We start from the raw sequence: 21,696 nt of genomic DNA, 5'->3' as shown, positions 1-21,696 counted from the left end.
ACACCCTACCCTGTCAAGATACCTAACGCATTTAAAAGTCAGTAGTTATGAGTTTTATGGTACAACACCGTAACATAAAACTCATAACTAAAGTGCTAAAAAGTACACTAACACCCATAAACTACCTATTAACCCCTAAACCGAGGCCCTCCCGCATCGCAAACACTATAATAAAAATTGTAACCCCTAATCTGCCGCTCCGGACACCGCCGCCACCTACATTATATTTATGAACCCCTAATCTGCTGCCCCCAATATCGCCGACACCTACATTATGATTATTAACCCCTAATCTGCCGCTCCGGACACCGCCGCCACCTACATTATATGTATTAACCCCTAATCTGCTGCCCTCAACATTGCCGACACCTACATACCATTTATTAACCCCTAATCTGCTGCCCCCAACGTTGCCGCCACTATATTAAAGTTATTAACCCCTAAACCTAAATCTAACCCTAACACTCCCTAACTTAAATATAATTACAATAAATCTAAATAAATATTCCTATCATTAACTAAATTATTCCTATTTAAAACTAAATACCTGTAAAATAAACCCTAAAATAGCTACAATATAACTAATAGTTACATTGTAGCTATCTTAGGGTTTATTTTTATTTTACAGGCAAGTTTGTATTTATTTTAACTAGGTAGAATAGTTATTAAATAATTATTAACTATTTAATAACTACCTAGCTAAAATAAATACAAAAGTACCTGTAAAATAAAACCTAACCTAAGTTACACTAACACCTAACACTACACTATAATTAAATAAATTAACTAAATTAAAAACAATTACCTAAAGAACAAAAACAAACACTAAATTACAGAAAATAATAAATAAATTACAGATATTTAAACTAATTACACCCAATCTAATAGCCCTATTAAAATAAAAAAGCCCCCCCAAAATAAAAAACCCTAGCCTAAACTAAACTACCAATAGCCCTTAAAAGGGCCTTTTGCGGGGCATTGCCCCAAAGTAATCAGCTCTTTTACCTGTAAAAAAAAATACAAACACCCCCCCCAACAGTAAAACCCACCACCCACACAACCAACCCCCCAAATAAAATACTATCTAAAAAACTAAGCTCCCCATTGCCCTGAAAAGGGCATTTGGATGGGCATTGCCCTTAAAAGGGCAGTTAGCTCTATTGCATCCCAAAGTCCCTAACCTAAAAATAAAACCCACCCAATACACCCTTAAAAAAACCTAACACTAACCCCCTGAAGATCGACTTACCGGGAGAAGTCTTCATCCAAGCCGGGCTGAAGTCCTCAACGAAGCCGGGAGAAGTCTTCATCCAAGCCGGGTGAAGTGGTCCTCCAGACAGGCAGAAGTCTTCATCCAGACGGCATCTTCTATCTTCATCCATCCGGCGCAGAGCGGGTCCATCTTCAAGACATCCGACGCGGAGCATCCTCTTCATCCGATGACTAAAGCTGAATGAAGGTACCTATAAGTGACGTCATCCAAGATGGCGTCCCTTAGATTACAATTGGCTGATAGAATTCTATCAGCCAATCGGAATTAAGGTAGAAAAAATCCCATTGGCTGATACAATCAGCCAATAGGATTGAAGTTCAATCCTATTGGCTGATCCAATAAGCCAAAAGGATTGAGCTCACATTCTATTGGCTGATTGGAACAGCCAATAGAATGCAAGCTCAATGCTATTGGCAGATTAGATCAGCCAATAGGATTGATTGTATCAGCCAATAGGATTTTTCTACCTTAATTCCGATTGGCTGATAGAATTCTATCAGCCAATTGGAATCTAAGGGACGCCATCTTGGATGACGTCACTTAAAGGTACCTTCATTAAGCTTTAGTCGTCGGATGAAGAGGATGCTCCGCGTCGGATGTCTTGAAGATGGACCCGCTCTGTGCCGGATGGATGAAGATAGAAGATACCTTCTGGATGAAGACTTCTGCCCGTCTGAAGGACCACTTCGCCTGGCTTGGATGAAGACTTCTCCCGGTAAGTCGATCTTCAGGGGGTTAGTGTTAGGTTTTTTTAAGGGTGTATTGGGTAGTTTTTATTTTTAGGTTAGGGACTTTGGGCAGCAATAGAGTTAACTGCCCTTTTAAGGGCAATGCCCATCCAAATGCCCTTTTCAGGGCAATGGGGAGCTTAGGTTTTTTTAGATAGTATTTTATTTGGGGGGTTGGTTGTGTGGGTGGTGGGTTTTACTGTTGGGGGGTTGTTTGTATTTTTTTTTACAGGTAAAAGAGCTGATTACTTTGGGGTAATTTAGTTTAGGCTAGGGTTTTTTTATTTTGGGGGGGCTTTTTTATTTTAATAGGGCTATTAGATTAGGTGTAATTAGTTTAAATATCTGTGATTTGTTTATTATTTTCTGTAATTTAGTGGGGGGTTTTTGTACTTTAGCTAATTTAATTTAGGTAATTGTATTTAATTTAGTTAATTTATTTAATTATAGTGTAGTGTTAGGTGTTAGAGTTACTTAGGTTAGGTTTTATTTTACAGGTACTTTTGTATTTATTTTAGCTAGGTATTTATTAAATAGTTAATAACTATTTAATAACTATTCTACCTAGTTAAAATAAATACAAACTTGCCTGTAAAATAAAAATAAACCCTAAGCTAGATACATTGTAACTATTAGTTATATTGTTGCTAGCTTAGGGTTTATTTTATAGGTAAGTATTTCGTTTTAAATAGGAATAATGTAGTTAATGATAGGAATATTTATTTAGATTTATTGTAATTATATTTAAGTTAGGGGGTGTTAGGGTTAGACTTAGGTTTAGGGGTTAATAACTTTAATATAGTGGCGGCGATGTTGGGGGCGGCAGATTAGGGGTTAATAAATGTAGGTAGGTTGCGGCGACATTGGGGGCGGCAAATTAGGGGTTAATGAATAGTATGTAGGTGTCGGCGATTTGGGGGGCAGCAGATTAGGGGTTAATACATATAATGTATGTGGCGGCGGTTCCAGAGCGGCAGATTAGGGGTTAATAATTATAATGCCGGTGTCAGCGATGTCGGGGGTGGCAGATTAGGGTTAATAAATGTAAGATTAGGGGTGTTTAGACTCAGGGTTCATGTTAGGATGTTAGGTGTAGACATAAATTTTATTTCTCCATAGGAATCAATAGGGCTGCGTTAAGGAGCTTTACGCTGCTTTTTGGCAGGTGTTAAGACTTTTTCTCAGTCGGCTCTCCCCGTTGATTCCTATGGGGAAATCGCGCACGAGCCCGTACGAACAGCTCACCGCTGACTTAAGCAGCGCTGGTATTGGAGTGCGGTAATGAGCAAAATTTTGCTCAATGCTCACTTCTTGTCTTTTAACGACGGGTTTCTGAAAACTCATAATACCAGCGCTGCATGTAAGTGAGCGGTGAGACAAAACTGCTTGTTAGCACCGCATAGCCTCTAACGCAAAACTCGTAATCTGGGCCTTTCTCAGTTAATAAGTACCATATCAACATACACCTCTAATTATTTATGTTGTTTATAAATTCTATTCTTTTTACTACTAAAACTTAAAAAGACATGAAAAATATAATTTGACGTTCATGGTTCAGAGAGAGCATGCAATTTAAGAGACTTTTCAATCTACCTTTATTATCAAATTTACTTCATTCTCTTCTTATGTTTTGTTGAAAAGCATACATAGAGAGGCTGAGAAGCAGCAATGCACTACTTGGAGCTAGCTGGTAACTAGTGGCTATACACATATGCCTCTTGTCATTTGGTCACCAGATGCGTTCAGCTAGCTCACAGTAGTGTATTGGTGCTCTGGAATTGGCTTTAACAGTTAATTTGCAACATGGTGTTATGTAAGCAACGGTTCAATAATAAAATGCTCTAACAAATTAGATCATTTTCTTTTTTGCACTTTTATGTCCCTTTAAAGATCAAATCAGATAAAATTGGGCCTATAATATAATTTATTAACGTATAAACAGTTCACCACTAGAGAGATAACAAATGGGCTCCATTTAATAAAGTTGAAAACTGAGAACATACCAAGGTCTTTACTTACCATGTTTGTCATACAATGCAGCAGTAGCTATTCTCTCTACGATATCCTTTTTCCTGGCCTCTGATACATTTAATAGGCAAGCTGCTAAACGCAGTGCTGGTCTGCTAGATGTCATAGTAGACCGCTGAAAACAGAGACAAGCAAAGTATGTGTGCAATCCAATCCATCTGGAAACGCATTTTATACAGGTTTTCATATGACTTCTGTTTTTGTTTAATTCAGCAGCCTCGCCCTTTGGAAAACACATTGCAACCTGCTACATATGGCGCACCTTGACATTTTACACATTTACGTTTGTTTGTACGCATGCTCAGTATATATTTCAACAAAAATAGGGCCCGATGATAAAACGTTCAAAAGTAAAAATGTGAAAAAAACAGTTTTGGTAAAATTATAAAAGAAAATTGGTTTTCTCTGAGAGTGGCGAGCGGTTTTCCATAGAATTAATGAGACCTCTCTGATATGATTTATTCCTTTGTAATATACATACAACATTTTCATTTTTGATGAAATACGATTTTTGGTGAACAATTTTGTTACAATTTTTACTGCACCTTCACAATACAATTTTTTCAGGTGTATTTTTGTGTGAATAATTACATTATTTGTTTTGTGTTATTTTTTTTTTTAATTAAGCTTTTTATTGTGCACTTTAAAGGGACAGCCTACTCTAGAATTTTTATTGTTTGAAAATATAGATAATCCCTTTATCACCCATTCCCCAGTTTTGCATAACCAACACTGTTAATTTAATATACTTTTTACCTCTGTGATTGCCTGGTTTCTAAGTCTCTGCAGGCTGCCCCCTTATCTCAGTTCTTTTAACATACATGCATTTTAGCCAATCAGTGCTGACTCTTAAATAACTCCACGGAAGTGAGCAGAATGTTATCTTTATTGACATACATGAACTAGCAGTGTCTACCTGTCAAAAACATCAACAAACTGAAATAAGAGGGAGTTCAACTGCTTAGAAATTAGCATATGAGCTTACCTAGGTTTAGCTTTCCACAAAGAATAGCAAAGAGCAAAGCAAATTTGATGATAAAAGGAAATTGGAAAGTTGTTTAAAATTGCATGTCCTATCTGAATCATGAAAGTTTAATTTTGACTAAACTGTCACTTTAAGTCATTAGATCCACGACATCCCTAAAACTTCTGCTCTTTCTCATCTCCTCCTTTTCCTGTAAAAAGTTACCTCTGGTGATATGAACACAATGAAGGGACATTATAGACAAAAGTGCATTTTCAGTTAAAATGAGTAATCTTTCAATGCACAAACAGTATATTAGCAGAAAATAGCAGTAATCTCTGTTTAAGTGGTAACTTTAAAGGAACATTAAAGGGACATGAAAACCACATTTTTTCTTTCATGATTCAGATAAAGGGGCCTATTTATCATGATGCGAGCGTACATGATCCGATTTTGCTGCACATCGATAAATGCCAACAGCATGCGCTCTCACAAGAACTGCTGGTGCAATACCGCCCGCTAGCAGGGGGTGTCAATCAATCCGATCGTATTGGATCGGGTTGATTTCCGGCGATGTCTGTCCGCCGCCTCAGAGCAGGCGGACAGGTTATGGAGCAGCGATCTTTAGACCGCTGCTTCATAACTTGTGTATCTGGCGAGCCTTCAGGGCTCCATACAGAGCTTGATAAATAGGCCCCAAAGAATACAATTTTAAACAACATTCCATTTTAGGTCTATTATCTAATTTGCTTAATTCTTTAGATATTCTTTGTTAAAGAAATATCACACAACGCATCCATGTGCAGCCACCAATCAGCAGATACTAAGCTCTGCATTTTATACTGGGCGCCGCCATCTTGTAGCTCATGTATTGTCGGAAAAAGAGTCTTAAGGGAAAGAGCGCTCAAGTGAGCTAATACCTTATGGAGATTATGAAAAAATATGAAACAATAGTATATGACACCAGATGAATTTTTATAGAGATAGGAAATTTATTGTCTTGATAAAATTAATAAATTAGTAACTCTTGTGCGTTGAAAGAGATTGTGCTTATTTTGTTAAAAATATTGTGTAAATTGTATAGAATGTTACAGATATGTTGTTCCCAGATAAAATAATTAATATTACGTACAGTGATTCTAATAGGTTGGCCAACCATATATTCCTTATAGTCTTATATTGATTTCAAGAGCACCAATAATATACTATAAATATTTAACAAATTTCAAAGTTTCAGTAGTTCCACACTACTACTTCCAGCTGGACGACTAAAAAGTTAAACAACCCAAATAACAACAATTATATGATAGGCTGTTTATCTTCTTCTGAATATAAAATGAGGTAGTTATTAAAAGCTCATTTTTAATAATCCATCTTAAAATTACCCATAGGTAATACCCAATGTAGGAGTCTAGGATGTCTATGCATACTTTTCTCGGCTGCTGCCTTAAATTATAGGAGATAGTAATTGTGCTACTGTGAGCCTTTAACAATTGCGGTAAAATAAGCAAGTGTGTTAATCTGACCTTATTTTCCTTGTTTAAAGACACTTGGATGATGTGTGGTTTGGGAAACAACTTTCCTTCTTGCTCTGTAAATGATGAGATTTTCTGGGTTTCAAATCTACCCAGAGTATCCTTTAGAAGCGGTGTCTTTGTAATCTGTTTTGTGGGTATGGGACTTCCGCACTCCTACTGTTCTTTCCTTTGTTTGTATCCTATAGGGCTTTTAGCTGCCCGTGGTGAGGAGTAGATGGGTAAGTTAAAAAGGTTTACCACTTTTTCAGACGCCGGTTCCTGGAGCGTCTTAGCGTTTTCACAGCGTAGCCATCTTTAGTGTTGCTGCTCTTACTTAGCTCTGCGGCTCTTGTGGAACACCACTTTTTCAGACGCCAGTCCTGGAGCGTATTAGCAGCGTTTTCACAGCATTTTGACAGCGTAGCCGTCTATGGTGTATCTGCTCTTACTTTGCTCTGCGGCTCTTGTGGAACACCTGTTGTGAAGGTGAAGGATCAGTGCTATATACCTTATACCTACTAGCACAGAAACTATATACCCTTTGATACAAGCTCAGGTATTGTTAAATCCTGTAATAGGAGCCGTGCACTTTCACAGATCTGCTGTTTGACAGCTGTACCTTTGACTTCAGTTTAGCTCACATAATAGAGAGTAGAAGCATTACATTTTGGTAGTTTTTTTTGGTACAATATTAAAGTTCAATAACAAATATGAGCTCACAAATTGCAGTGCCCAGTGTGCATATGAGAGCTTCACTAACTAATAATTGTAAAGGTGCAGATACAAGGGGAAAACATAAATAAAAAGAGAGAAACGCTCAACCTGGAACAAACAATAGCATAATAGCTTGTTCTATGGCTAGTTACCACCCAAGAAGCAGCCTCTTTTTGCTCAACATGTGCCTTTCACAGAGAAGAACTTTCCTGAAGCATATCAGTCTGATCCTGACTTCACAGTACAGTCCAGCCCCGAAATACCAGGCAATCCTTCTCTGAACGAGAGAAACAGCAAAACCCCAGACGTACGTTCAGAGAAGAATTGCCTGGTATTTCGTTGCTGGACTGTCATTGGGCAGGGTCAGACTGATATGCTACAGGATATTTTTTCTCTGTGAAGGGGCATAGTGTGCTAAAAGAGTATGCACCCTGAGTGGCACCTTAAAATGAACAGGCACGGAAGTTTTTCTAGCTTTTGTTCTGTCTCAGTTGAGTGTATCTCTCTTTTTATATTTATAAAAGGGGAAAACAGTAGCATGGTGAGTAGTAACCATTCTATTATAGTTGTGCTCAGCAGTTTAATGTCCCTTTAACTGAGCATAATGCATCACAAAGCATACAGCATGGTGCGGTCATCCATAGCTAGAAAGTCAAAGATACACATTACTGACGGCTCTCTAAACAGGCGCAAGCTGTGAACGCGGGTGCATGAATGTATGCGCCATATGTCATATTATCTGTAAAGCCGGTCACAAATAGAGTGACGGTTTTTATAACAGGCATGTTTGCCATTAAATGTATATAGCAAAAATGTTTCTAATGAAAACTGAAAGACACTGATTTCCGTCCTTTTAAAGTGACAGTGAATCTTGCTGTTTAATGTTTCACATATAGGCAGACTCTAATGTTTTTATCGCTGTGAAATTTTTGTTTTTTAAATAAACTTTTTAAAAATTTAATTATAACATTTTGAAGTTACTGAAAATAACCGTTATGGAAGTCCTAACTCACCACCCACCAAGCCACTCCTGCTCTGGGAGTGTTTTATCGGCTAACGGTTCATCCCTTAGGAAGGGCTACAAACACCCCCGTTTCTCCCATTACTGCGCGTTCACAAGATTCTGTCTGTCAAGTGTTTTTTGACAGCTACTCAAATTGTGCATGCGCTTTAACAGCGATATGCTAAAGACTGGATTGCATGCCCAGTATATGTCTCCAGGAATCCCTGTCAATCAAAGAGCGTGCGTCCCTGACGCTCAAGGAGCTGCTCGATCGATATACAGGGGATTGGTTAGGATTAAGCATGTTAAAAATTCTATATACATAAGAAGTACTGGGCGGTCGGCGTTTACCCCCTACATGTAAGGTTAGTGGTCTGTTTTATGTATGTTATAAATGTTTTTTTATTGTGAGATACCGCTAGACTGTCATAGTTGCATAAGGCATTTAGTAAAATGATACCCGAAATCCTACGTTTACTTACCCTTTAAATGCACAAGACCAACTGTCAAATCAGATGGATGTAAAAAAAAATTTTTTAATGGGAAACAAAAAGTAACACTGAAATTCACAAGTTGTAAAGAGTCGGGTGATACCGATTTTTAAAAAATGTTATACAAAATAATATAACGTTAAATTAAAATAAAAAAGCTTAAAAAAAAATCATGTCTATTATTTTTTCTGGTGTGCAATGGGTTAACAATCTGCGTGCAGGCAAATGTACAGCTTAGCATGAACGCAGGAGACAAACCCCTTTTTGCTTTTATTAGTTTGTTCCCAAACCGTTGCACTTAATGTAAAAGGAAAACAGGGGTAATTCAAACATTTCATTTTGTAGAAAATAGGGACACATTATTGTAAGATTTGATAGGGTTACATCAGCCTCTCAATATACTATTATACCACATAAATGGAACATGCAGACATTTTTCTGCTATTTAATTATATAGGGAGAAGGGTGTGGTTCAATTATCTCTCAAGAATTTGAAGATTGAGTTACTTTAGAAAACCACAGATGCACATCTAAAAAAAGTTTTGTATATATTTGTATAATTGGAAATATGTAGGGAAAAGATCACATGGTTTTAAAGAGCATTTTATAAAATGCCCCACAAATTGTACAGTATTATTACTGTGATAATAAAAAGAAACCGTTATTTTGCATTATCGCCATTTTACTCTAAAAACTTTTTGAGTACCGACCACAAGTCTTAAAGTAATTTAATTTGTTTAGAAAGGGTCACTTTAGAAACAACAAAAAAGTCACATTGTTATCTAATGTGCATATTTTAGAAATGTTCCCTTGGTTTAATGCTGGCAGTAAAATAACATATTGCAAATGTAAGTAGATTCTAGGCTTCCATTTTGTCTCCTTTTCAGCAGCAATAAAAAGCTTTCCAAGGCAATATTTTGGGGGGATATCCTTTAAGTAAGTCATCAGAATAGCAACTTTAAAATGTTATGGCGCCAGAACAACCACTGTGTAGAATGAAGCTATTTTCCTGTCAACATTCTACCTCTAGTGCCAGGAAGGCAATGGCTGCTTACTATGCTGTAAATTGTGGCCTTGCCTTTAGACATCAGGAAAGGGGCTGATTTCTCCCTCTGTTTGTAATAAACTTCTTCATCACCCACTCCCTCAACCTTCTCATACGGCCAGTCGGCCACCCCTGCTGCATTGTTAAATGAGGGTCTCCACATCAGGCACACTCATAGGTCTGGAAACAGACAATGAAGTGGTGCAGGTAATTTTACTTTCCTCTGACTGCATCTTTCAATACCAAATATACCCCATCTCTTCTCTCACATTTTCGTTCCCAAAAACCACAATTCCCTTATTCTATCCCCTCTCTCTATGTGCAGTTATATATGCCCCCCGGTTCCCAATTTCTTGATAATTGTACTGCCTGACTACCTTATTTCCTCTCCTAAGACACCCCTGCCCCCCTTCTTGTTGATTTCAACCTCCCTGTTAACAATCCCACTGCCCCTGGAGCAAAACTCCACAGAGACTGCAATCCTTAAAGGGACATGAAACCCAAAAAATGTCTTTCATGATTCAGATAGAGAATACCATTTTAAACAACTTTATAATTCACTTCTATTATTTAATTTTTTTCCATCTCTTGTTATTATTTGCTGAAAGGTTTATCAAGGCAAGTTCATGAGCAGCAGAGAAACTAGGTTCTAGCTGTTGATTGGTCGCTGCATATATATATTGAATGTGATTGGCTCACCCATGTGTTCAGTTAGAAACCAGTAGTGCTGCTCCTTCAACAAATTATACCAAGAGAATGAAACAGATTAGATAATAGAAGGAATTTAGAAAGTTGTTTAAAATTGTATTCTTTATCTGAATCATAAAAGAAAAATTTTGGGTTTCATGTACCTTTAAGATTACTAATTACCTATTTACAGCAAAATCTAAAGGCCATTTCTTTCTGTTAATCCTTCTCAATCAGTCTGTAGCCTTTGATACTGTTGATTATCCTCTCTTGCTTCAAACCCTCTAATCCTTTGGCATTTGTGACAAGGACCTTTCTTGGTTCTCCTCCTACCTGTCCAACCGTACCTTTATTGTATCCTTCTTTGGTTTTTCTCTGGCCCTTTACCACTTTCTATTGGAGTTCCACAATGCTCTGTTCTTGGTTCCCTTCTCTTCTCAATCTATACTTCATCATTAAGTACCTTAATAAAGTCCCACATGTTTTAGTATAATTTCTATGCTGATAAAACCCAAATCTAACCAGGGTAATGAACCCAATAGGGGGCGCTATTATGTATAGACTATACTGCACAGCTATGTTTCATAAAGGAATGCATAAAGATTATATACAAATACACACACATATATATATATATATATATACATACCATGGAAGGGAACTGCACTCCAAGACCGGACCAGGTACACATCATGTGACTCAGCAACATCCAGCCCTGGGTGCTAAATAGCACTCCAAAAAAGCTGTGATGTCACCAGAGCCACAGGCAGTTAACCCCAGTCCGGAATGGGTGCAAGAAACAAGGGGGATTACAAATGAAAAGTAATACAACATATAGAAACACCCAGCACTCACCAGCTAGCTCACAGCTAAGATAAAATCACAACTGGAAAGGTTAGTCACCGCATCTGGCCAAATGGGAAAGCTCAGGCACCACGTCAAGGTCCTTTCCATTGCCTGAGTCCCTAACACAGCCACACCATCATGCGAGCTCACAAAGCCAAACAGACTGAGAACAAAGAAGGGGTGCACAGGTGGCTGTAATCACCCAGAGAAAATACAAAACATGGAAGGGAACTGCACTCCAAGACCGGACCAGGTACACATCATGTGACTCAGCAACATCCTGCCCTGGGTGCTAAATAGCACTCCAAAAAAGCTGTGATGTCACCAGAGCCACAGGCAGTTAACCCCAGTCCGGAATGGGTATATATATATATATATATATATATATATACCTACAACCAAAAATCAGCAGATTCACAATGTTACAATGTTACAATGTTAGTATACATTCACCATTAGACATCAGAGTCCTAAACGAAGATAGGAGATATAAAAGAAAAAGTCCAGTAAATCAATTCCGTGGATCTTTAGGCCGCACTCAATCTTCACCATCCAAAGGTCAGCAAATCTAAAATGAAACCCAAGACTTCAGGTTTGAGGGGTTGGGTAATGATAAAGGAGCTAAGTTTTAGAGAGATTTAGCTTCAGGTAATTAGAGGACATCCGAGATAAAATATTAGAAAAAGTCATTTAGTTGCACAAGTTAGCAAGGAAGATGAAAAGTCTGGTGCAGTGAGGTAGATTTGGGTTTTAAAATGAAACACAAGTAAAGAGGCGCCGTATGTGTGAATCTGTAGCAACCAGCATCAATAATAGAACAAGTGCAGGGTACTCACAATATGAGAAGGCACTCAATTGTGCCTGTAGATGCAGGCTGGTATTCACAGCAAACCAGCTAGCTGTACAAGGCACTCCAGGATATCCCAAAGTAGGAATCTGTAAATGTTTCAGCCAAATGTAGGAGATCAGTCCAGCAATGTGGGGATCTGGAGCTAGGTGCAAAGAAAAGCGCACAAACTGTGTGAATCTGTAAGCACCCAATAATTAGTTTACAACCAGTGCAGGGTACTCACATTCTGTAGCAGCACTCAAATGTGCCAATAGAGGCAGGCTGGTTTTCACAGCAAACCAGCTGGCTGAACAGGATAAGCAGCAGGATACTCCACAGCAAATAGGATCGACAGGTAGCTCAGATAAATATAATCAGCAGCAATGAGGATATATGGTTAAAAATGAGTTTAATAAAGATAAAAACATGCCTGATGAAAACGGTCTAAACCGAGAAACGCGTTTCATGCTGTTTACTCAGATTGCATGAGTGATATATGTATTTTTAATTGTTTTTATCTTTATTAAACTCATTTTTAACCATATATCCTCATTGCTGTTGATTATATTTATCTGAGCTAACTGTCGATCCTATTTGCTGTGGAGTATCCTGCTGCTTATCCTGTTCAGCCAGCTGGTTTGCTGTGAAAACCAGCCTGCCTCTATTGGCACATTTGAGTGCCGCTACAGAATGTGAGTACCCTGCACTGGTTGTAAACTAATTATCGGGTGCTTACAGATTCACACAGTTTGTGCGCTTTTCTTTGCACCTAGCTCCAGATCCCCACATTGCTGGACTGATCTCCTACATTCGGCTGAAACATTTACAGATTCCTACTTTGGGATATCCTGGAGTGCCTTGTACAGCTAGCTGGTTTCCTGTGAATACCAGCCTGCATCTACAGGCACAATTGAGTGCCTTCTCATATTGTGAGTACCCTGCACTTGTTCTATTATTGATGCTGGTTGCTACAGATTCACACATATGGCGCCTCTTTCCTTGCGTTTCATTTTAAAACCCAAATCTACCTCACTACACCAGACTTTTCATCTTCCTTGCTAACTTGTGCAACTAAATGACTCTTTCTAATATTTTATCTCGGATGTCCTCTAATTACCTGAAGCTAAATCTCTCTAAAACTTAGCTCCTTTATCATTACCCAACCCCTCAAACCTGAAGTCTTGGGGTCACACTTGACTTTCATTCACTCCTCATGTCCAGTCTTTAGCCACATCCTGCCATTTTCACCTTAAAAACTTCTACAGAATTCATCACTTCCTCACACAAGACAATACTAAGATTTTAATCCACTATCTCATCATTTCATGCCTTGACTATTGCAACTCCATTCTCTGTGGTCTGCCTTGCTGCCATTTATCTCCTTTAAAATACATAATCAATTCCTCTGCCAGGCTGCTCTTCCTAACATGTCACTCCCTATCTTCTGCACTTTTCAGCCAGTCTCTTTACTGGCTTCATCTAGCTTCCAGATAAAAACATTAAATCTTGACCCGAACATTTAAGACCCTCAATAGCACTGCTCCCACTATAGAGAACTCGTCTCCAAATACTCTTCCTTCCATCCCCTTCACTATGCTCATAACCTCCTTTTTTTCTCCTCTCATTACCTCCTCACATTCCCATCCACAGGAATTATACAAAATGGCCCCTAACCTTTTATTACCTCAGTATCTCACCTCTTTTCTCATCCCCTTAAACCCCCCTTAGCATGTAAGGTTACAAACCCAGCTGTTCTGTAGATTACCTACATGTGTGGTGATCTACAACAGCTGGTAACTCTTGATAGGACCCTATACTCATTTGCTTATTATAAATGCATATTATACCTTTATGGAATCTGTACAAATATCTAATAATAACTATATTATAGAGCCTCCTCAGAAGTGGCAAACTTACCATGAGTGCACATGGGCTACCAGCATTATGCTTGGTTTCATTGGCTGCAATTGCAGTACTTGATACATTATTTTTTATTACAAATCCATTCTATATATCAGCAGTAAAGCTTTAACTGGTTATATATTTTAGTAACTTTACAAAAAAGTAATTTAAAAGTTTTAACCAATACAAGCACAAACAGCATAAAAGGTTAAGCGCCTCACTCCTAGCCCTCTTCCCTGCTATCAGAAGAGTGTTAAGGAGAAAACAGCAAGATTCTGCTGACTGCACAATACATACCTCCCAGCTGTCCCGGTTTGTGCAGGACAGTCCCGAATTCAGAGGTTTGTCCCACTGAAACAGCCTTCAGTTCCGCATAGAATTAATACTTTGCTGATCCCCAAGTTTCCTTGGTTGAACTCTTTTTTTCAATCAGTCGTGCATTTTTTAACTCAAGCCAGTAGAGGGCAAGCTTTGAGACGTGCTAAAGCTAAACAGCTCTTGCTCTCTTCTCAGCTTCCGAGTGCAGGATCCACCTGTGAGAGGAGTTTGTACTTACTAGATTGAGACTCAGACCAGGGAGCTGCTGTGGATACCGGAGCTGCAGAAAAGACAACCAGGGTAACAGCAGGTAAGGCAGGCATCTAGATGTGTAGTATGCAGTGTGATCGGAGTGGTAATAATGAAGCAGCAGGATGGTATACGAGTTATGTGCATGCACCTGTGTCAGGAAATGTAACTTGCACCAGCAGATGAGAGGTTGCAGTGTTCTCATGCACAGTGTGAAAAACTGTATGCACATGCTACTGTATTAGGTACTACAGGGGTCCGCAGTTATTTTGTTTTTTCTGGTCTCACATTAAACTTTTTGAAGCCAGACAGTGATACCTTATACTCAGCTGAATAAGACTTTAGTAATCCAGCATCATAGCCAGTCAGTGGTGTGAGAGAACTCAGTTAACGGGGAGAAAAAGTGTTCCTCTTTGGCTATTTCAAATGTTGGGAGGTATTTAAACAGCCAGCCAGCAGAATATCAACAGAGAAATACTTACAAAACAGCAAATATACATGTGCGTTACTACAGGATGGTATCATTCAGCTCTCACTATTTTTCTATAACAATATTTTTGCCAACATTTAAACAGTGATTTTTTTTCCCCCTGTAAAAGAGTAATTTGTTTGTCCATTCACACCACTGTTCCCTTGATCAAAGCAGTCGGCAAATAACAGCAAAAGAAAGGTAAAATAAGAGTCTGTCAATGAACTGAAGACAGAGGAAATAAGGAAACACATTAGCAAAACTGCACATTAGTTAACTTGCGCAGACAGTATTAGGCTATTATATAATGTTGAAAACGAAAAGCTAATTTTGGGTAACTAAAATTGAACTTTGATTAAATGTATTAAAAACATGTACTAACAAGAACAGCAAGTGATAATTAACATAAGAATAAAAGCCAGATTCTGCTAACTAAATGAACATTTAACAAAATAAATATAATTTGATTCTAAAATTGCTTTGCCTATAACAAAAGAAACAGTAGCAATTTCTACCAATTATCCAACAAAAAGAGAGAGTTGAGAAGAAATAAAAATAGCTAGTGATCTATATACAAAGTAAATACAGTATAAATTACTGGAGATGCAAATACACCCACATAGCAATAATTTGCTAAAAAAAAATAAAAATAATATAATATAAACAATTAAATGGGGAGGATAATATATACTATATGGCCAAAAGATTGTGGACACCCTTACTAAATACAGGTGTCAACCATAAAATCTCTAGTAGACAAACATTGTCAGTACAATGGGTTGTACTGAAGAGCTCAGTGACATGTATCTCTGTCATAGGATGCCCCCTTTGGCACAAATCAGTTTGTGAAATTTCTGTGAGCATCTAGGAGCAACAAAACGGCCCCACCCCGAAGTGACAGACCACACAAACTCATAAAGGAAGGACTGAACAGCGATGGAGAGAACCAGACATAGACCTCTATCTTATTGTATCTTAGAGATATATATCTGTACTTTCACTTATGAGGCCAAAACATACGTCTGCAGTTAGATGTACAGATCCTTCATTACTGCCATATCCGGGTTTTGAATTGACTTCAAGTATGTAACAAAAATAATGTATTGCATAAATATATATATAACCCAGAAACGATCCTCTGGGGTTGTCATGTTCCTTGTTAAAAGGAGAATTGCCTGGTATTTCGGGGCTGGACTGAAATTACTTTGCAGGATCAGACTGATAAAGGTTGCTGTTTCTAGGTGGTAACTCACCATAGAACAAGCTACTGAGCTGTTGTTCGTTCCTGGTAGAGCTCTTCTCTCTTTGTATGCATTTGTATTATGACCCTGGGGAGGTCTCCCTAAGGGTGATTGGCCAAACCAGATGTGGACTCCTTGCCTAGTATGCTTAGATGAATATGGCTGCACCTCCCTGACAAGGCCCACAGAAGACCGAAAAGATTGTCTAGGGTTGTAATGTTCCTTGTTCAAAGGAGAATTAACTGGTATTTTGGGGCTGGACTGACCATACTTGGCGGGAACAGACTGATATACTTCAGGAAAATTTTCCTCTGTGAAAAGCACAACTAGGCTAAAAGAGGCTGTTGCTAGGTGGTAACTCACCAAAGGACACGCTACTGAGCTGTTGTACATTCCTGGTAGAGTGCTTCTCTCTTTGTATGAATAAATATATTAAAGACAAATAAAACAATCCTATAAAAGGATCCTTGAGAATCCCTCTGGGCAAAACATGTGTCAGATTTGTTTTAATCTAACACAACTTCACCAGAGTGGCTATCACAAGAGACTGTATTGAACTCGCTGTAGCAGAGACATGCTGCAATGCCATGGGGGAAAAAACACTTGCAGGATAATCCAACTCGTTTGATAGCATTTTGAATCTGTATACAGGCATACCTCGTTTTATTGCGCTTCGCAGATATTGCTCTTTTATTACAAATTGAAGGTTTGTGTCAACCCTGTTTCTAGCAAGTCAATTGGCGCCATTTTCCCAACATATATACACATAAATACACATGAATACACACACACAAACACATATATATCTCAAAAAGCAGAGATAAGCACTGATTAGACTTTGAAATAAAACTTCACATTTATTATTCACAAGTTAAAAGAAAGGCATAATGTTTCGAAACCACATAAGTCCCTTTGTTAAATGCAAACACATCACAAAACAATCTTACCTAAAATCACCTCCCCAAACCTCACCTTATATACCCACGTGTAAATAACAACTTGCACGGCAGAACCATAAACAGTAGTGCCAGAGATGATAAACTCACATTACGCAATATACCGGTCCATAATAATGCCTAAACACTACTTAACACAGATATATCATGCAAAAAATGAAAATAAGTGAGTAAAAACAGGGTAAAAAGACCTATACTATGGGTGATATATTCAACTACCTAAAAGTGCTTATGCTCCATATGTCTCTAGGTGTATGGTTAGAAACTTTATCAATAAATAAATACTGAGGTGCCTAAATGAATAATCATAGTCCATGATCAATGGAGGAAATAATTGCTATTGGATAAGTCTGGTCAATCAAGTTTACTGGTATATATCCATAGCAAAGTTTGGTATAGGGTTACTTCAAAAGATACATATCGAAATATATTTCAGTTCATGATGTTAATAAACATTCAAATCAGAAGATACTCAAGAATACATGGACACTGATGTTTTAGAGGTCTTTATTGTCTGCCAAAGAACAGAGTAAATCCAATATCGTGTTCAGGCCTTACTGGGGCCACCGTATCCAGCATAAATATCCATTTGGATTCTATAACGCAGCAATTTCTGAGCTCTATTGCCCCTCCTCCGTAGAGGTGGTATATGGTCAATCAGCATAGTACTTAGGTTGATCCAAGTCACCCTTTTCTATATCCTCCCTGATGGCAAACCTATGATTGGCCATGCGCTTGCGGAAGGTAGTTGTAGTTCTCCCAACGTAAACTAGGTAACATGGGCAAATGAGTAAATAGATCACAAAAGAACTTATGCATGTCAATCTATGATTGATCTTATATCTTTTATTGCAATGGGGATGTTGAAACATTGATCCATTTTGCATACTGTGGCATGTGGTGCAATCGCCACATCTGAAGCATCACAGCTTTGTGGGTTTAAGCCAACATAATTTTTTGTAGCAACATATAGGATCCGTATCTATCAAGATATCCCTCAAACTGCTGGCACGGCGATATGCCATCCTTGGAGGTTGCATCATTTGAAATGGAAGACCTCTGTCATTCTTAATCCGTTCCCAGTGATCTCTCATCGCTGTATGCATCATGTTATGTGTTGTATCGAAGGTGGTAATGAAATTCAATCTGTCATCATTAGGGGTTTCCATAATTTTATCCTTCGACAGATCATCTTGTGTTCTAGTGAGAATTCTAGTCCTGGTTTCATGTACCAGTTTAGGGTCATACCCACGAGCAATTAATTCCTTCTCCCTTACATCCATCTGGTCCAACATGTGTGACACCTCAGTATTATTCCTGACCACCCGACTCGAGTGAGTTGAGAAGGATATATGAGACCTCTTTTATGATGTTCTGGGTGACAACTATGGGATTCCAGTAAGGAATTTCTATCTGTGGATTTAGAAAATAAGGATGTGCCCAAATGGCATTGGGAATCCAAATATATTTTAAAAATATTAAGAACCAGAAAGTGTATTTCCTCGGTGGAAAATTCCATTTTGAATTTTATTGGTGAATCAAGGTTATTTAATTATTGTACCATGTCTGTAAATCTATTACACTTAAAACAAAATTATATCCTTGTTACCATGGACGTGGAAAGCCTATATACCTGTATTCTACATGCAGATGGCATCCAGACAGCTAGCATCATGCTGTCAAAATCATGCACTGGTCCCCCAATAAAATTTATTTTGGAGTTGATGGATTTTTGTTTAAATAAGAACTATTTCTGAGCCGATGGTACCCGACGCCTCAGAGATTAAAAAAGATTTACCCGAATACTAGCGGGGAGTGCTGTAGAGGCTGTGGAGAGGATGGGACGCTGCTGCATATATGGTGGTCTTGCCCCCACATACAGCCCTTCTGGGACAGGGTGCTCCTAGAAAGAAGTAGACTCCTGAAAATTATTCTGCCATCTAACCCAAACAACTTAATCTATCACAACTTACCCAAGATAACCGAGGATGCAAAGCAGCGACTGTTCCTCATTATGCTGAACTGTGCCAAGGGACTTGTTCCAAAACATTGGAAACCTATGCAAGCCTCGAGTTTGGATGAGTGGAAGGCTGGGGTCAGGGACCTGCTCAGATTGGAGAGGTATCATTACCTCAAAACAGGGAAGGTGGCAACTCACGAGTACATGACACTACTGTTGGAGGGTAGAGGTTTATAGGAGTTATCTGGTGCTCCCTGGGCCTGGACTAGTGATATGATCATACGCCCCTTCTTATGTCTGCCCTCCCCTATCTCCCCTCCCCTTTTTATTTCTTCCCCTCAACACTCTCCTTCTTCCTTTCTCTTTCCTTCTTCTGCCTGCTACACGCTCAGTGGGCATGGAATTAAACTCTAACTGCTCTTCAGTTCACAATGTTAAAGAACGAGGGTGCTAGATATTGTTATGCTGTATCTTATGCTATGCACCACTATTGAAGATAACATTATGTAAGCTAAGAAACAAGCTCTTTACTTTTTGTTCAGCCGAATTTAATCTTTAACAACAGACTTTACTTGGAACAGTCAATGCTTCATTAATGCTGTGAACGGTCCAGCCCAACAGTGAATATATACAACTATGATATGTAACATTCTTGCTGTTTGTTCTAGGTGTTTTGCTGTATAACTTGATTCAATAAAGCTTGTTTAAAAAGAAGAGAGTATTTTAATCATGGTTGACAGATAGTTTGCTCCCATTTATACATGAGATGAGTCTATAGTATCTGCCTTAGTTAGACCACTTATGTGTATTTCCTCACCTTGCCTTATAACTGTGTATTTTGATCTATGTATAGTTGTACCTAAAAAAAGAAATATTAAAAAAAAAAAAAAATGTTCTAAAAAATAGAGGTAAAATGCACTGTGTCAACAATGTTAAAGGGATACGAGACCTAAAACATTTCTTTTGGCATTTAGATAGAGCATGCAATTTTAAACAACTTTCTGATTTACTTCCATTATCAAATTTTCTTTGTTCTCTTGGTATCTTTTGTTGAAAAATAGAGCCATAAGCTCAGGAGCAAGCTAGCAGTTTTGCAAGAGTGTTTTACATTTGCAAGAGCACTAGATAGCAGCACTATTTTCTGCCATGTAATGCTCCAGGCAGCTACCTAGGTATCTCTTCAACAAAGAATATCATGGGAACTAAGCAAATTTGCTAAAATAAATAAATTGGAAACTTTTTTAAGATTGTATGCGCTGTCTGAATCACAAAATAAAATGTTTGGGTTTCATATCCCTTTAACTTTATAGTACAATGTTACTGAATTAAAAGTCTGCTTTATCAGAGAAAGCTATGCCAACATCAATTAGATATTAAAGAACAGTAATGTAAAAATCGAACTTTCATGGCATAGAGAGAGCATTTAATTTAAACACCTTTTTGATTTACTTCTAATATCAAACTTGCTTTGTTCCCTTTAAAAATCTTTGTTGAAGGTTAGGCTCATAGGATTTCAGGCGCGTGCACATATATGTAGCATTCTATGGCGGCAGTGTTTGCAACAAAGTATACAATTGCTACAGATTCTGCTGCATATATTGCTGCCATAAAATTGCTATTGACACCTGCATGTGCCTAAGCTATAATGAGCATATCTAGGTTTACCTTACAACAGACACCAAGAGCACAAAGCAAATCTGATCACAGACGTAGCATGTTTAAAATTGCATGTTCTATCTGAATCATGAACCTTTAACTTTACTGTCCCTTTAATGGTGTTAGCTTCTCAGTTACAAAAACAGTATTTGCTTCTTGCACATATAAATAGTAAAATGCAGTGTATCACCCATGTAATAATAGCAAATATGAAATTAAGGTACAGAAAAACCTATAGCAATACTAGCAGGGTCTTTGAGACTCCAGGATATTGCTTCCCTATTGCTCTACAAGCACACAAACACTAAACATTCACCAAAGGTTGTAAACGACTAAAATAACTGATTGATCAAATCATTTAGAACCCTAAAGTAAACTGTTACTCCTCTCAGTAATTATTTCAGCTACCGTTTCATTCTATACAAATGCACACAAGATCTAGTTAAAATCCTGTTACCTCTGCTTGCAGTTTTTCAGGAAGATTTGTTTTCTGAGCTGTGAGACTGAGTATGGCAAGCCACGTAGATCAAACTTGACTGCAAGTAGCGCCACCTTCTGGTGGTCTAATTGAAATACACTCTAGCTTTTACTGTAAAATAAGTCTCCATTACCTTACTCCTAAAAAATATTTTTATACCCATGCATATAAAACTAGAAATAGGGTATAAATCTTTTTTTCATTGGCAAGAGGCCCTAGCAGTAAACATAGTCATAGGTAATAACTTAGTCTGTAGCAAAACTGCTGGACTACACATGAAAAAATAAATAAAAAGTGCTTGGTATCAGAGTGGTACAACTTAGTTTTAGCAAAAGATACCAA

General features: G+C 38.1%; 1 protein-coding gene across 8 annotated transcripts in view; it reads right to left on the bottom strand.

Annotated features, from left to right (window-relative positions):
- FTCDNL1 (formiminotransferase cyclodeaminase N-terminal like) overlaps positions 1-21,399 on the bottom strand; it is a 47,734-nt gene extending 26,335 nt beyond the window's left edge. For 3 of the 8 annotated variants that reach the window (XM_053698728.1, XM_053698735.1, XM_053698736.1), the window contains exons 1-4: positions 21,334-21,369; positions 14,325-14,625; positions 6,520-6,985; positions 4,021-4,144 (exon numbers count right to left, since the gene is read on the bottom strand). In XM_053698728.1, the coding sequence (XP_053554703.1) occupies positions 4,021-4,135 (115 nt within the window). In that variant the 5' untranslated portion in view covers positions 4,136-4,144; positions 6,520-6,985; positions 14,325-14,625; positions 21,334-21,369. Of the gene's footprint in view, positions 1-4,020; positions 4,145-6,519; positions 6,986-14,324; positions 14,626-21,333 lie in introns of those variants that run through there. The other 5 variants (XM_053698729.1, XM_053698730.1, XM_053698734.1 and 2 more) reach the window with 5 other exon arrangements.
- Positions 21,400-21,696: the final 297 nt, after the last annotated feature.

Source organism: Bombina bombina, chromosome 1 (assembly GCF_027579735.1).
Source record: "Bombina bombina isolate aBomBom1 chromosome 1, aBomBom1.pri, whole genome shotgun sequence".
Lineage (NCBI taxonomy): Eukaryota > Metazoa > Chordata > Amphibia > Anura > Bombinatoridae > Bombina > Bombina bombina.
This window is presented reverse-complemented; position numbering and strand designations above follow the sequence as displayed.